The sequence below is a fragment of the Scardinius erythrophthalmus genome, assembly GCF_964197995.2.
Source record: "Scardinius erythrophthalmus genome assembly, chromosome: 20".
NCBI lineage: Eukaryota > Metazoa > Chordata > Actinopteri > Cypriniformes > Leuciscidae > Scardinius > Scardinius erythrophthalmus.
In genome coordinates, this window is record NC_138240.1 from 20,239,666 (window position 1) to 20,256,659 (window position 16,994).

General features: G+C 37.7%; 1 protein-coding gene across 2 annotated transcripts; it reads right to left on the bottom strand.

Moving 5' to 3' along the window:
• Positions 1-8,603: 8,603 nt before the first annotated feature.
• LOC308681205 (uncharacterized protein) lies at positions 8,604-10,021 on the bottom strand. 2 transcript variants are annotated; one of them, XM_081349871.1, is made up of 3 exons: positions 9,566-10,021; positions 9,165-9,488; positions 8,604-9,083 (listed from the first exon to the last, which is right to left on the bottom strand). In XM_081349871.1, exons 1-3 carry the CDS (start codon positions 9,674-9,676, stop codon positions 8,769-8,771), a joined length of 750 nt encoding a protein of 249 aa, XP_081205997.1. In that variant the 5' UTR covers positions 9,677-10,021; the 3' UTR covers positions 8,604-8,768. The 2 variants fall into 2 exon arrangements, with proteins under 2 accessions (XP_081205997.1, XP_081205998.1); XM_081349872.1 differs by having other exon boundaries at positions 8,618-9,083; positions 9,165-9,326; positions 9,566-9,967.
• Positions 10,022-16,994: the final 6,973 nt, after the last annotated feature.

Here is a 16,994-nt window from a genome sequence, read left to right on the forward strand (position 1 = left end):
AAAAATACAGAAAAAAACAGTAATATTGTGAAATAACACTACAATTTAAAATAATGGTTTTCTATTTTAATATACTTATAACCTTTGATACTTTTTTCAGGATTTTGAGTTTAAAAAGTTACAAAAAGAACAGTATTTATTTAAAATAGAAATCTTATACCAATATCCACTATCGTTCAAAAGTTAGGGGTCAGTAAATTTCTTTCTTTCTTTTTTTAAAATAAATTAATACTTTTATTCAGCAAAGGATGTGTTAAGTTGATTAAAAAAAGTGATAGTAAAGACTTATAAAATAATTTATTTTAATTAAATGCTGTTCTTTGTAACTTTTTATTCATCAATGAATCTTGAAAAAAAGTATCATAGGTTCCAAAAATAAAATATAAAAAAAATGCAAAATGCACAGATCATTAATAATAAAATATTAAGCAGCAATTGTTTCCAACATTGATAATTAATCAGCATATTATAGCCTAATGATTTCTGAAGGATCACGTGACACTGAAGACTGGAGTAATGATGCTGAAAATTCAGCTTTGCATCACAGAAATAAATTATATATTAAGATAAGGCCTATATTAAAATAGAAATCCATTATTTTAAATTGTGATTGTTTTCTGTATTTTTAATCTAATAAATGCAGGCTTTAAGCAAATAAAAGACTTAAAAAATATTTTGACCGGTACAGTACTATTATATATATACTATTGCTGCATAATTATCAGAAATGTTAATAAAGTCCTTTCACGTCAATATTTTGCGTGTTGTTGTCAGCCTACACTTCACATAATCGGCCTGTAGGTGGCGCCTGAGCGTCATTAAACCAACTATGATCGTTTTCAAATGGTAAACGGTGTATAAATAGGCTATACATAGACTAAATACAAGTGACTTGAATACTACTTACGATTAATGTGACTTTTGGTGCTGGTTTTGTGCAGTGCTTTGTAGTCAATTAACATCCATTGTTTCAACGACGCAGATTCAGATCGCTTCATAAAATGAATTATGTAACATTTTATGTAAAATGTGGATGAAATAGTAAATAATGAAATATCTATTGTAGGATTCTAAGTTTTCCAACACTTATTTCAACAACACAAACAATTAATATTATACCATTTACATCTCATTTATACTTTAAATGTAAACTTTTGAACTGAGAAACAAAGTCTTTTTCTCTTTTTCTGCTTCAGTGCAAGGTGCAACATGATAAATGAGCCCAGATGGACCCAAATTCTGAAGAAATATACACACAATATTTGCAGAAAGGATAACACTCATCAAACTGAATGCTCTTATGGAGAATTCACTACTATATAACACATGCTCAGAAATAAGAGAGACCGCACAAAAAGAAATGTAATTGATTAATTCATGGTGCCTAATACCCAGGGTTGGCGCAAACTAAACTGAAACATACCTGGCTATAGCCACCTAAACCGGCTTCATGGTATAAGCCCCAGAACAAAGACATTTTCAACTTTAAGTTAGGGTAACACATGGCTGGGATAGGAAAACATACTCAACAGAGACCTTGTGATTGCCACATGTAAACATAACCCCACTAACTGTAAGATCAAGTCAGTTTTTATTAAAAACAAGCTTTTGTAATACAGAGGTTCCAAAAAAGATATGAATAATTGATGTTGATAATAAGACATACACATGAGAAAACACCAGACAAGCTAAATGTATAGCCTGAAACATAAGGAACACAATACATTAAAAATCTTGGAATTCCTTTTGCTTCCTGAAAGAAAACAAAAACGAGGATGCAATAGTACAGAGAACAAAAGCATAAAGTAGCAGTCAATTTGATTTCAAATGTTGGAAAATTTGATATAACTCCAGTTAATTTAGAAATCTATTATATGTTAATATATATATATATATATATATATATATATATATATATATATGTGTGTGTGTGTGTGTGTATTCATAAATATGATGGGAGCTGACCAAAAATTACTATCAAAAACAAGAATAGCTTTCTTTACTATTAAGATGTGCCTGCTGATTCTTATGAGAATTCTGATCACAACCAGATTATTTCAAACCATTGCTTGATTTATAAAGCATATTTTAAACTATAGCTATTTTAACATTTGATTTAATAAATATTTCATAAATCTTAAATCACAATAAATTATACATCTGCTAAATGTAATTACAATTTATGAACATGTTACATTTCTGACAATTTCCCAACATTTTTTTTTCTTGTACAATTCTTCACTTAAGGTATTATCATTTTATAATAACATTTATTAACAATATAACAAAAACTGTTACATTATATGCTTCACATAACTAATGTGCAAGAATCGCTGTCTGACTGTGTGAAGGACCCGGAAACGTTGCTGTTTGTGACATCACGATAAATTCATCTCACCAATGACCATATTTAGACTTCCTCCTTCAGGTACGGTCACTGGGCAAAATTCCAATATTTCCAGACAACAGTTTAAGTGAAACTGAAAGAAAAAAATGTCTTGTTTATTCGAATAGGTCCGTGATCATATGATTATTTATAATCAAACTGATTATTCTTATTAATCTTTAAACCACAAAGGAACAGCAAGATTGACAATATCATGGTTATTAAGACACTTACCGGCTGCCCTGTAGGGATGGAAAGGTATTTGAGACTTTTGTCAGTGTCTTCTCTTCGGATATTACCTCCATGAGCAATGCCATAGTCCTCATGTCTATAAAAGCTCTCCCGTGAAAAATGCTTGTTACACACAAACAATCTTGATGTGTCGGGAGTTGATGGCCAACCCACCGCCTGCAGCCACAATCTAGCTCTGTCAGCATCACGGGGGAACCAGTGCAAACCTGACAAAATCTTACACCGAGCCAACAAACACTTGCCACCCATAGTGAATTCAGAGCCAGACTGGCATCAACTCAGTTTAAAGGAAAAAGTCATGTGACAGAAAACAAATAGAAACTCTGTTCATTTAAAGGCAGAGTCAGATACTGCTTTATCTTTATGTCTTAACAATCAATCTAGTAAAGTGATCGATCAGATTTTTTTTTTTTTTTTTTTTTTACTTTTTAGAAAGAAATCAGTATTTAGGAGAAATCACATTATATCAGAAAGTCTGGAATGATGATTTCACTTAAAGGGATAGTTCAGTAACAAGTCATTTGTATCAACTGTTTTATGATAGAAATGTTCAACCACTGACGGTAATCATTTCTATCGTAAAACAGTTGTCAAACATTAAATGTTTATCATGCTTACATTTTACAAGTCATTCTTTCATTGTTAAAAAAAAGCGAGATATGAAGGCTCTGTACTGATAATTTTAAGCATTATTTTATCTTTTTTTTTTTTTAAATCCTTTTGTATTATTGTAATGCAGATTATATACTTTATACATTAGGCTATATTATATAATGATTTGTAGTTGATGACCACAAGGTCGTGTGTACTTCTCAGTAGTCTAAGTTGCTCCCAACCCTGGTCCTGGAGTACCCCCAGTTGTTGGCTGAGTTCAAATAAATAAACTGAGAATCAAATGAGAGATATTATGATCGCAGTAAAGAAAATCTGGTGTTTGAAAAGTCTTGATAGGTTTGATATTAAACCTTGTGCGGTGTTGAAAACCCTGTAACACCGTTTGTGTCAAAAATGACCGGCCTTTTAAAAATTGCTTGTAAATCTCTCGTTATGCTATATTATCACCATATATTGCAGTGAAAAAAGCATTATTTGTGAATAAATTTGTCAATATTCAACAAAATATGGAAAAATTGTAGCTGTTTATCACACTAGTGTGCTTTAATGTTTATTCAGGAAGATTGTTTTGAAATGCTTTTATTTTGTACAAAATGGCACAAAGTTACACTTGTGGTGTTCCTGGTCAAAAATGACCAGCCTACAAAAAAATATTAAAGGGATGGTTCGGAGTAAAACTACATCCTTATGCATCGCTTTCTGCCAGGACTTTTACGTGCTTTTCTCATCTCAGTGAAGTGACGTCGGTGTCTGGGTTAGCAGTAGCATGATTTAGCAGTAGCAAGTGTTATATAAATAAACTCCTGATGTACTTACAAACTTTCCAATGCCTCATTTTATGAGTACAGAACCTATTTGTACTACTGTAGAAGTTTGGTACCATTCTTGGTGGGGTAATTTACGAGATACAAATTTGGAGCCAATAGTGCCTGCACTAAGCCATTCGGCTGATATCTCAAAATAAGCTCTTACTTTAAACATGTTCAACCAAGGGGACAAAGGCTTCTGGGGGGGTGTTTGGCTCGATGTCATGGTGCAAAGGACCCTAGGTTGATTTTACTCTTAACCATCCCTTTAAGTAGCTTATAAATATCTCATGCTATATTATCATATTTGATTCAATCTTTATATCAACTTATTTTGTTTCAATTAGGACAGGTTTTGTGTTTATTTTTTTTAAACTGATGGATCAAAGGCCATTTGTTTGTATCTACTTTTTACTCCTTCAGGAAATTCAGGTTTAGTTTTTTTGCTACATATAAAGTTTTTTATAAAAAGTAATTAAGTATTATAGAAACACTTCTATCTTCTAAACCTGGTTATTAATAAAATAATATGCAATAATGAATGATATATGTATATTTTTTCGCTGAACCCCCTCTCCCCAACACTGCACATTTTAGGGGCCATTTACACGAAACCGTTTTCAACTAAAAACTGAAAACTTATGTGATATGGCCGTTCCTTTACAAGACAACAGCGTTTTGGGTGTCTGAAAGCACAAATGTTTAATTGAAAATGGGATTCAAAGTTTTTGAAAACAATATTGTTATAGGGTGCTTCTCAATTCTTATTTGTGCATCCTCGTTTCCTTTCCTCGCGTCTCAGCTCCACCCCCTGTAGGATGCGAGGGAAGGCTGCAAGGAAAAGACGCGAGGACGGAGGGATCGAATGAAAGCTTTTTTTATACATTGGAATACTTTAATCTTGATCACTTCACCACGTCATCAGCAGTGCTCAGAGGATCTGCCCTTATAAGTTTGTTTATTTAAGAAATTCATAATAAATAATAATAAAGCAAGATACCCTGTTGAAATATGTGAGATGTGTGGTTTATATAAACTGCAAAGGTAAAGTATAAATCAAAATTATTGTGACTGATGTGAAGGGGGAGGAGAATTTATACGTGCGTCACGTTTAAGTCGTTAAAACTCTTCCGCATAGGATGATCCACCTGTGTATCCTCGCTCATGACTCCTCGGGAAGCCTCCTCACTCCTCGATCCTCGCCCCCCTCGCTGTGCAATTAGAGAATTGAGATGTCCTTCAAGATGGCTGAGCTCGATTGGTTTCCGGGTCATAGGATGGAGGACAGAGGAGAGAGGAGACGAGGAGGGATATTGAGAAGCACCCATCGTCTCAGGCGCATGCATATGTGTTCAGTTGGCACGTAGTGTTTCTTTACAAAATGATATCGCCAACTACTGGCCTGGCATGAATAATGCAGCACTTTTACTTTTAGGCTGAGTCCCAATTCGCCTACTTATACTACGACCTAAAAGTATGTACTTTTTTTGTGATGAAAAAGTACATACTTTTGAGTGTGTAGCAAAAAAGTATGCACGTTCTGGGACATACTTCGATGATGTCATGCAACGTGAACTTGAACGTGGTTGCCTAGTTACGCACACCGCGACTGTTAACAAAACATTTAACATTTCATTCTTTCTTATAAATCCAATATAATTTTACTTACTATTCCCATCTTTTTTTCCACAATACATTTACAATGTGTTTACCAAATTGAGGAGTGAAGCAGGGCGTCGTCGTAGATCAACCAAACGCAGGTCGTTTGTGAGGCGGCTGGTTCTGACGTTCATGTGCAAATGTGTGTAACGAAAGCTAACGTTAGCTAGTTAAAATATTTAAAGTTTATAGTGTAACTATTGTTTAACGTATTTTATACTTAATCTTATACTTATGTATAATACTTAAAAATACCCCGATGAAAATGAACCATGCTTTTACTATAGTAAAAGTGTAGTAACCATGTTTCTTTGGTTGGACTGATAAAGTTAACATATGTACAGCCACAGTATTACTACAAATAAGTCAGACAGAAACATCAAAAGAAATACATAAAAAAAGACACTTGCATGACACTGTACTAGAGCCTTTTTATTTATTGTTTTGTAGCCTGCAATGAGGCGCTCGGTATCTTCATCGGACCCTACAAGATAAACACGGTACTTTTTTGGCACAACATAAACCCATTAATATTACGAGACAATAAAATATAACTTTAATTAGGGTTAAACGTTTGAATTCTTACACTTAAAAACTGAAGGCGCATCTCCGTTGCTGCATCCGACTGCCAGGTTTACATCACCATCATCACCGCAAAACTCCTCCCTCCCGCACGCAATGGGTTGTGGGCAATATTAGCCGTTAGAGTGTGCATTGATCTGCACTTCGAATTCTAACCGGAAATAGTAGACCATCCGGGTATCTTTGGAATACTCATTTCAACATGCTACGATTTGGGACGTACTAATTCTAGTTTCGCATACTATTTAGGACGGATAGTATGCGAATTGGGACTCAGCATTAGTGTTTTTGCGGATCCATATGAATGGGTATCGTTTTGACAACATTGTCATCTGTACACAAAAAACACAAATGAAAACCTTTTCCATTTTAAAGGGTTAGTTCACCCAAAAATGAAAAATTACTCACCCTCATGTTGTTCCAACCCCGTAAGACTTTCGTTCGTCTTCAGAACACAAATTAAGATATTTTTGATTAAATCTGAGAGCTGGCTCACTCCTCCATAGGCTTCTCTGTAATTGAAACTTGCCGGCCCAGAAAGTTAGTAAAAACAATGTTTAAAATAGTCCAAGTGACTACAGTGGCTCAACCTTAAGTTTATCAAGCGACGAGAATACTTTTTGTGTGCAAAAACAAACAAAAATAACGACTTTATTCAACTATTCATTTTCTTCTGTGTAGGCCAGAGTGAGTTCTTGTAGTGTAACAGCGCAGTGCTTCTGGGTTGTACGTCAGAACGTAGGCTCACTATTGGCTGACGCTGGTCATGTGCATGATGCGTGTTATGCTGGCCAATAGTGAGCCTACGTTCTAACATACAACCCAGAAACGCTGCACTGTTACACTAATAGAAGCCTATGGAGGAGTAAGCCAGCTTTCAGATTTAATCAAAAATATCTTAATTTGTGTTCCGAAGATGAACAAAACAGTGTCCAAGATGAACAAAACTGAGTTTTAGGCAGTCGACGTCACAGTATGCGACAGAACTTGCACTGCGTCAAAGGTGCGACCTATATTTTCGGGATTCTGAATGGCTAACATGGGCTTGAGGTTCTCGTTACACTGCCACCTACAGGTTTGGCATGCTCTTGACGGCATATATACACAGGTTTGTGTAAACTAACACTTTTCTGAAAACGGAGAGGGTGAAATGGCCGTTTATGAAAATAACCGGCCACGTGCAAACGTAGCCTTTAAGTGCATCGTTGTCGTGTAAACGTGCGCTCAGATTGAACTTATGAGCTTGCTAGTAAAGACTCCAAGACCTCAGATCTAAATTACCTCCACTGGTCTAAATGATGCTTCCTAACACTGCAGAAAACACAGCTTCATCCTTTCCAGAAGTCTTGTTTGTTGAACCACCTGATATACATTATTTACTCTCTGGAAGCCAGGGTTGTCAACTCTTGAAAGTCTAAAGGCCTGTTCAGACTGGGACGAATTTCGCACGCGATATTCGCTGACGTTTAACGCCTCGTGACTAAACAAAGGGCGCCAATGTGAGTGTGCACACCGATGCGAAAAACGCCACGCATAAAAGCGTAATTTTTAAAAAAACGCCTCGGGTTCGGTTTTTCGGTTTGACGCGCTGCGTCAAAAACTGTCCGACCAATGAGATTGGCGCTTTTGCTCACGTGTCTGGAGCTTCTGAAGTTACAGTAAAACACAACTTGGGGGCGCTCAAACACAAAACGGTCTTGCCGAGCACACATACGTAACGGCGAAGAAGATATAGGCTACACCAAGTAGCGTCTACACTGCCGGAAATAAGACGAGAAAGATGCAAGGCAAGATGAATGTAGAGCTGCTGGTCTCGTTGGTGTCAGAACATAAAGAACTATATGACAAACGCGACAGCGACTACAAAAATCTTGATAAAAGAGAACTGTTATGGAGTGGTATTGCACCTTGTGTACCCATAGATATCATATAATAAAGGCATATGTGTACCGGGGTATTTCTGTTTTACATTAAGCGCCATCTAATGTCAGGGAATGAATTTGCATGTTCACTCGGCTCATCGTCAGCGAAAATCGCTTGGGTGTGAACACAAAAAACGCGTTGAAAAACGCTGGCGAATAACACGCGCCGATATTCGTCCCGGTGTGTAGGGTGCTTAAATGAATGAACTGCATTCCTGACATGGGTAAGACCCTCAGTCACTGCTCAGATAACAAATACAGACATTGTACCAGAAAAGTTGTGATAGATTTAAGAAAACTATGATTCCCTATTGAAAAAGAGGTAAGAGATTGTAGAGACTGAAGAGAAGATGGAAGAGATTGTAAATCGACCCCTTCAGTGTAAATGCCTTATTGTAAATATAAAATTATTTTATTTTAAAACAAGACACATGGTCTATTCATAAACAAACGTATATACATATGTACAGGTAAAATGTTTAAGAAGTATTATGTGGTGTGTTTAAAAAAAAAAAAAAAAAAAAAAAAGTGTAGTCTTTTTACAGTTCATTTGGGCACTGCAGAATCGCACTCCACCATTTGCCACTTGAAGAGCACTTGTGAGATCTCCAAACGGGCATGGGCTTTGTTCCTTGTTGTCATTTTGGAGAGGGTCCTCCCCACCATCTTCCCAAAACACATATCTTCGTCGTCAAACCCTCTCTCTTCGTCATAGTTGCTTAAGCGGGCCACAACTGTTTCTTGCACCTGTGTGAACTGGTCGGTCTTCTGATTCTGCTCCATGGTATTGTCAGACAGGTCTGAGGCCACACACTCCAGCTTCAGTGTGTCCAGAGAGTCAGAACCATAACTAAACTCGTTCTGAAATAATAACAACGAACAAGGTCAGAAATGCACAGTACCGTCGGCATAACATAACTAAAACACAACACATTTGCTTACCAGTTTTTCAACGTTGGAGTCTGTCTCTCTGTGTTTGATGAATTCCGAGAGCCAGTCGAGCATAAACACAATCGGGGGTACTCTTTTACCCCCCGCATCGCCGCTCTTTCCCTTCAGCATCTTTGCAGTTTTGACATATCTATCGCGAAGATATTTCCACCTCTGTCGACAGAATGTTTCGTCCTTGTCAAGCGCCAGGGCAATCTCTCGCCACGAGTTAGAAGCCATATGCGCATCTTTATAGTCTCTTAGGCTAGAGTTGTACAAATGCGCGTACTTTCTGACCTTCTCGCACAATATCTCATCCAAGTATCTAAACTCGTTCTGAAATAATAACAAAAAAGGTCAGAAAGGCACGGGACGTTCTGCATAGTTGAACACAGCACATTTGCTTGACTTACCAGTTTATTACCGGTGGAGTGTTTGATGAATTTCGAGAGCCAGTCGAGCATAACCACAATCCGCGGCATTGTTTTTGTATCCCCCGCATCGCCGCTCTTTTCCTTCAGCATCTTTGCAGCTTTGACATATCTGTCGCGAAGATATATTTTCACCTCTGCCGACAAAGTATTTCGTCCTTGCCAAGCGCCTGGGCAATCTCTCGCCACGAGTTACAAGCCATGTGCGCATCTTTATAGTCTTTTAGGCTCGAGTTGTACAAATGCGGGTACTTTCTGACCTCCTCGCACAATATCTCGTCCTCATAACTTTCCATTGGTGTAACTTGCACGCGTTTCTGTCTCTTCTGTTTATTTTTATTTTTCTTCGACTAACGTTACCTCATGTATTAACGATCATGGGGCACTTGTTGCCACCTTGTGGATAAACTAATATAGGGCAAAACTATTATCGTGCATGTGCGACCAGGGGCCGTATTCTCAAAGAATTTGATCAGCACTAGTCCTCATAAAAGTTCCTAGCAATGAATTTTAGCTCAAAACCTATATGCAGAACAAAGAGCAAGTTTTACTTTTAACTCTAAATGTAAGAGTAGGCAGGGTTAATTGACCTCGTTGCTAGATGTTGCCACTTTTTATGAGAGCACATTCTTTTAAATCACACACAAGGGTTTCTTACAAATAACATCTTTAACAAACTTGGTGGCCTGTGTTCCCTATTGAAGTACAACCCATTTCCTTACCAAATTTTCCTCACCAGTGCCTTTTCTCTTGGACTGAGTTTCGTCCACAGCTTTTCTCTGCCCAAAACAATCCTGGAGCAACTCTGATAAAGCTGATAGCAATAAGTCACATTTCTTTCTCTTTGGTTTAACTTTAACTGCATTCTATCGGCGTTTGATGATTTTGGCAATATTGTAATTTATAAACAATTTATGAATCCCCATGGCTTCCCAGTTCCATCAAAGGAATATAATACCTTGATAAAAGCTATCCAATAGAAGGTTAATCCAACTCATTTAAAATCACCTAATGTTTCTAGAGGTAACATTATATACCCCACATTGCGTTTGGATGGTGTTGACTTTTTAGATAGGAAATGCAACAACAGGCATATTTAGAATTTTTTTTAAATGAAAAGAAATATTACTCCAAGGGGTACACTCTACTGGGGTTCCTTTGTAACGGATGTAGATTGGAAAAAGGCCTGGCTTTTACCGAGCAAATTTTGTAGGCTATCCGACAGGGTTAAAGAAGTCCATTATAAAATCATAAAATCTATCTCCTCAATTTCTAAATAATATAGGCCTAATATTGATGGGACATGCTCATTTTGTGGTTGGTGGCCTGTGTTCCCTATTGAAGTGCAATTTCAATTCACAAATTGAACAGCTGCCCATTTATTTTGTGATCGCATCATAACCAATACATTTTGGGTTGATTTAAGTTCTTTAATTTTTAGTCCTACAGATGTGATCCACAGTTTCGTCCTCAAATATGTTTTTTTTTTTTTTATGAAGAAAATCCAAAACTTTTATCTCTTGAATATGTTATAAAAAATATCTTGAATGCAAATTTTACAAGCAGAAATGTTTTTATTCTCCTGCACTTTTTCTTGTTGAATTTAACTCTATTTCATCCCTCAGAGTAATGAACCAAAAAAAAAATGCTTTATGACAATTTGCTTTCTGATGCTTTATGACAATTTATTTAATGGTATGATTATGACCTTAATATTGTGCTTTTCTCTGTCTGTGTACATTAATCCATAAACTAGGTCAGGCGGAACCAGGAACAAATAACACTTGGGGCCCTATCTTGCACCCAGCGCAATTGACTTTGTACACCGACGCATGTATCATTCCTATTTTGCACCCGCGCAAAGCGCGCTTTTCCCTCCACAGAAGCACGTCGCTAAACTAGGGAATGAACTTGCGCTCCTTGGGCGGTTCAGCGCAAAAAAGGAGGCGTATTCCGGCGCAAACGTTCCCTTATGCTATTTTGCAGGTTTAGAAAACAATTGTGCCACTAACCAGGAAAAAATAGTTTAAAGTCAGTGGTGCGTTGCGCATGTTTTTCATTATGCTATTTTAAGGGTGCATGCTTGGCCATAATCAATGTAGCGTGTGCACAACGCGCATACACTTTGATTCTCTCATCTACACAGAAGCAGCAGTTTTCATTTTTGCAAATCATACATTATTTAGATAGATAGATAGATAGATAGATAGATAGATAGATAGATAGATAGATAGATAGATAGATAGATAGATAGATAGATAGATAGATAGATAGATAGATAGATAGATAGATAGATAGATAATTTATTATAAAAGCATCTAGCTTACACATTTACCCAAATTATCATACGCCTTTTTAACCGAAGTTAATTTGGGTGGGTTTCTCCATCCCCAACGTCCCTGACGAGAGCGTTCCCTGAAGTGTCAGCCGAGATTGTGTCAACTAGACTCTCCCCTGTGAAGGCCTCATCGACACGACAGCCATCAGCACTGAACCTAAACAAACCCGTCTCTATACCAGCGTGACTTCGATCTTCAACCAGATGGAACTAGACAAAAATTCTTAATGTTCTGATCCAATCAGACTTCTGACCTTAATGCTGCCTGAATAATAATCATACACTGTTCGTTTGCTGGCCAGAGGAGAACTGGCCCCCCGACTGAGCCTGGTTTCTCCCATTTTTCTCCATTCTATCAACTGATAGAGTTTTGGTTCCTTCCCACTATCACCTTTGGCTTTTGACTTGCTTGTCACCTGCATTGACACCATTATATGAGAACTGAACTGAGGTAGATGATTTTTTTAATTGATTGCAGAATGTACATAACAAGAAACGGAACAATCAACAAAGTAAGACACTTCCATCGAGACTTACACATAGCTTGAATTTAAGAAGGAAAATATACAATATACAAGGAATATAAAAGGCTACCGCAGATTTTGCAATGAAAATTTACATATCATCTGTACATGACAAAATAACTAACAACAGTGTCAGTGTTGCTGTATCAACCTATATATTTTTTCTCTTTGGCAATAAAAACTGCTCCAGTGACCAAACCCAGCAGCCCAAGAGCCAGACCAACTCCACAGAACACTGATGGACCGATGCTGGGCTCCTTTATCTCTACATCTGCACAGACACAAACGTTTGTGACATTCATCATGTGATTCTAAAAGGAATTAGATGTGAATAATAAATAAATATCTACCCCATGTTCTGGTCTGAGGTTGTTGAAGGGCTTTGTGCTCCACAGAACAACTGTAAACGTCTCCTTCCTCTGGAATGAAGCTCAGTCGAGAAAATACATTAAGTGTCCCATCGTTGTTGGGATAGTATCTGCTGACAGTTGATCCATCTGTCACGTTCACATTGTTCTTGGTCCACGAGACTTTGACAGGTGGAGGGAAGAATCCAGAAACCAGACAAATCATGGTATTTTTGACATTTAATTTCATATCGTTCCTGGGGTAAATTGAGGTATAGGGGGATTCTGAAAGATATTTAGATTTTATCACTGTTTTGTTTAATAACCATTTTAATCCTAATTCTCTTTAGACAGTAACTGTGTGAAAAAGACATCTTACCAAGAGGAGGTTCAGATATATTAAGAGAGAGCGTCCTGAAATAAGCATCTTTGCACACAGGTGTTAATTCATTATCAGTGGGGAAAACATCTTGTAAGGGTATTGTATCAAAGCCAGCAATACCATGTACAATATCAGGCACCATCAGAACTAGTTTTGCATCTTCTAAATCCATATATGCAGCCACTTCAGTATCATAAGTGAAGAGAATTTCGTTACTACCAGCTGATCCACTGCATGATTCAATCACGCCATATTCAGGATAACCTAAAGATTTCAGAATTGAAAAGATTTGTTACATATCACCTAGAAAAGATTTTTAGTTCTAGTAGTTTAACTCAAATTCTTAAATTTAACCAAAATAATATAAATATATATATATGAAGAGTTCAGATGCAAAAGCCACTTTGAGGCTTTTGCATCTGTACTCTTCATATATATATATATATATATATATGAAGATATTTGCACTGCAAGTGAAAATATATTTCTGCATTTATTTCTGCAATAAACACAATAAAACAACAACTCAAGCTTTAGCAGTATTACAATGGAATCTCATGCAATATCGTGAATGGAGTATTTTTGGACTCTTCGTTCATAGAAGGATTATCATATATTGATTCGATTTGTACTATAGCAGCAAAATTATCATTAATGAATCACATTTTAAATCACATTATTAATTCAAAGTTTAAGAATTTGTCCTAAAGCTTTTACTTACTTTGACCTTCAGTATATGGCAAATAGGCAATGAAAAATGCTATTCCGCAAAATGATCCAAGCATGTTTGTTCACAGAAGTGAGTCGGTTTTGGATCCTTACACCTGTGGTGCTGTGGTCAGTCATGAACTTGATATTCTGGTATTGATATGATCGTGGCTCAAGTTAACCACTCAACCACCAGAGGTCACCGTCAGCAGAATTTTGACTGTCTCTCTCATTATGACATTCAGTCAGTCTTGGGTCGGTTACAGTGGAACTGGATTTAGGGCTGTTAGTTACTTAAATAGTTATATACCTGGAGAAAGCTATTTATTAGCGTTTATATTTATCTCATTGATGGTTGCTGGATTGGAGCAAAGCTTTTTCGTACTTTGACTTCTGCTTGTTATAGCCTGCTGTGGATTTGGATAGTTTTGCTTCATTGGAGATCTCTACACATGGATGATAACCACTCGTCTTAACCTGCTTACAGTTACAGTATGATTTCCTTCAATAAAAAAATTAATTTGTTAAATTTTTTAAACCAGACTGACTTTTTGGATACTGCGAAGAATAGTCTGTCATGTGGTGGTGTGTGTCCATAGAAAAGGAATAATAAAATCCTGATAAAACAGCAATCAAAAAACTTTAACAACATTAGTCAAAGCACAATAAATGAACAACTACAACTTTTTTTTTGCTTTTTTTTTTTTTTACCTGATCTAAAAAGATATTTTTGGAAGGTTTTTTTTTTCTTCATATTTTGCACTTTTGCAAATGTATACGTCATCTGTACACGACAACAGAACAAAAAATACATTCTGCATCTGTCACATATATTGTTCTTGGTCCACAAGACTACTTACAAACCATATGTAATCTTACTTTTCTGTATTTGTAATGTATACCAAAATGTTTGGCTATTTTTTTTTAGAACTTTCTTATTGAATTGACAAAGTTAAAATGTTTCAATCAAATGGGTTTTAGATGGCAACTTTGTGGAGTAAAAAAACAAAGATGTCTTAGCAAGAGTTTCAGATACATTAAAGTGGAGAATTCTGAAAGAAGAATATTTGCACAGAGGTGTTAATCCAAATCAGTGGGGTTAACATTTTGCAAGAGAAATCTAAGCTAAATACAGTGTAATATGAGAACTAGTTTCGCTTTTTCTAGATCCATGCAACACACTGTATTCAAAGACACAGTGCACACAGCGGGATGACTTCAAAATGCAGTACAACCTTGTGGTACATTTGTCCGGGGGTTGGGGGTTTGGGGGGTGGGGGGTGGGGCGGTTTGTGTTCCGAAAACCAGTCAGTATCTGGTGTGATTTGCCTAACGCAGTGCAACACATCTCCTTCGCATAGAGTTGATCAGGTTGTTGATTGTGATCTGTGGAATGTTGGTCCACTCCTCTTCAATGGCTGTGCGAAGTTGCTGGATATTGGCATGACCTGGAACACGCTGTCGTATACGCCAGTCCAGAGCATCCCAAACATGCTCAATGGGTGACATGTCCGGTGAGTATGCTGGCCATGCAAGAACTGGGATGTTTTCAGCTTCCAGAAATTGTGTACAGATCCTTGCAACATGGGGCCGTGCATTATCATGCTGCAACATGAGGTGATGGTCGTGGATGAATGGCACAACAATGGGCCTCAGGATCTCGTCACGGTATCCAGACATCCCAAGTCTCCCGGAAGTTCCGGGAGTCTCCCGCATATTGATAGCGGCTCCCTGATACCCCCAAATGAGTTAAAATCTCCCGGAATCTAGAGCGAGCGAGCCAGAGCGCGCGTGCACAGCAGAGAGGGAGAGGGAGCGAGAGACCTTGCGTGTGTGCGCACGTAAGATAGAGAGCATCTGATTGGCCTGTTTCGGTAAATCAACCAATCAATTGTCAGTGTGGGCGGGTTTTATAGCTTCTCCCGAACCAAATTAATCAGTTCAGTGTATCTAGAAACAGGAGCGCCATGGCAACGGGAGAGTGCCACAAAAAAACATGCAAAAAACGAAAGTATAAGATACATTTTACGGCAGACTACATGAAAGTGTACCCCTGTCTTATAAGAGTAAAACATAATGATAGTCTTGCACGCTGTAAAGTTTGTAACAGTGACTTCAGCATTGCCCATGGCGGGTTAAATGATTGTAAAAGACATGTTGAGGTGAGTTCAACAAGTTTCATTTCATTCATGTGCATATTAGCCTATTCCTTAGACCTGTTTAAAGCTGCAATGGAATATAAATAAAAGCAGTTTACATGAATTAGTATAAGCAGCTTATAAATAGTAAAAGTAATCTACAAATTGTAACATTATGAACAAATAAATGCATAGGCCTATAGCCTATAGAAATTATGTATTATGCTTTTATATATTTTAGGGACAACAACTCTGTGGTGAAATGTCATATCCTTGTCCTTCTTCCATTTTTTTTGGGGGGGGGGGGGTGGGGGGGGGTACCTCCCTGAAATGAACTTTTGCAGGTTGGGATGTCTGGGTATCTCTGTGCATTCAAAATGCCATCAATAAAATGCACCTGTGTTCATTGTCCATAACATACGCCTGCCCATACCATAACTCCACCGCCACCATGGGCCACTCGATCCACAACGTTGACATCAGCAAACCGCTCACCCACACGACGCCATACACGCTGTCTGCCATCTGACCTGTACAGTGAAAACCGTGATTCATCCGTGAAGAGAAAACCTCTCCAAAGTGCCAGACGCCATCGAATATGAGCATTTGCCCACTCAAGTCAGTTACGACGACGAACTGCAGTCAGGTCGAGACCCCGATGAGGACGACGAGCATGCAGATGAGCTTCCCTGAGGAGGTTTCTGACAGTTTGTGCAGAAATTCTTTGGTTATGCAAACCGATTGTTGCAGCAGCTGTCCAGGTGGCTGGTCTCAGACGATCTTGGAGGTGAAGAAGCTGGATGGGGGGCTCCGAGCTCGGAATTCGGCCCGACCCCAGAGTGCTCCCCCCTATGAATAGATCATGGGTATCTATGAGCAGACCCATCTGAATGTGAGGTGATGGGGTGGTGGCGGGATGCTGAGAAATTTGTCATGAGACAGGAGGTAAGGGAAGGCTTTATTTATACTGGCTT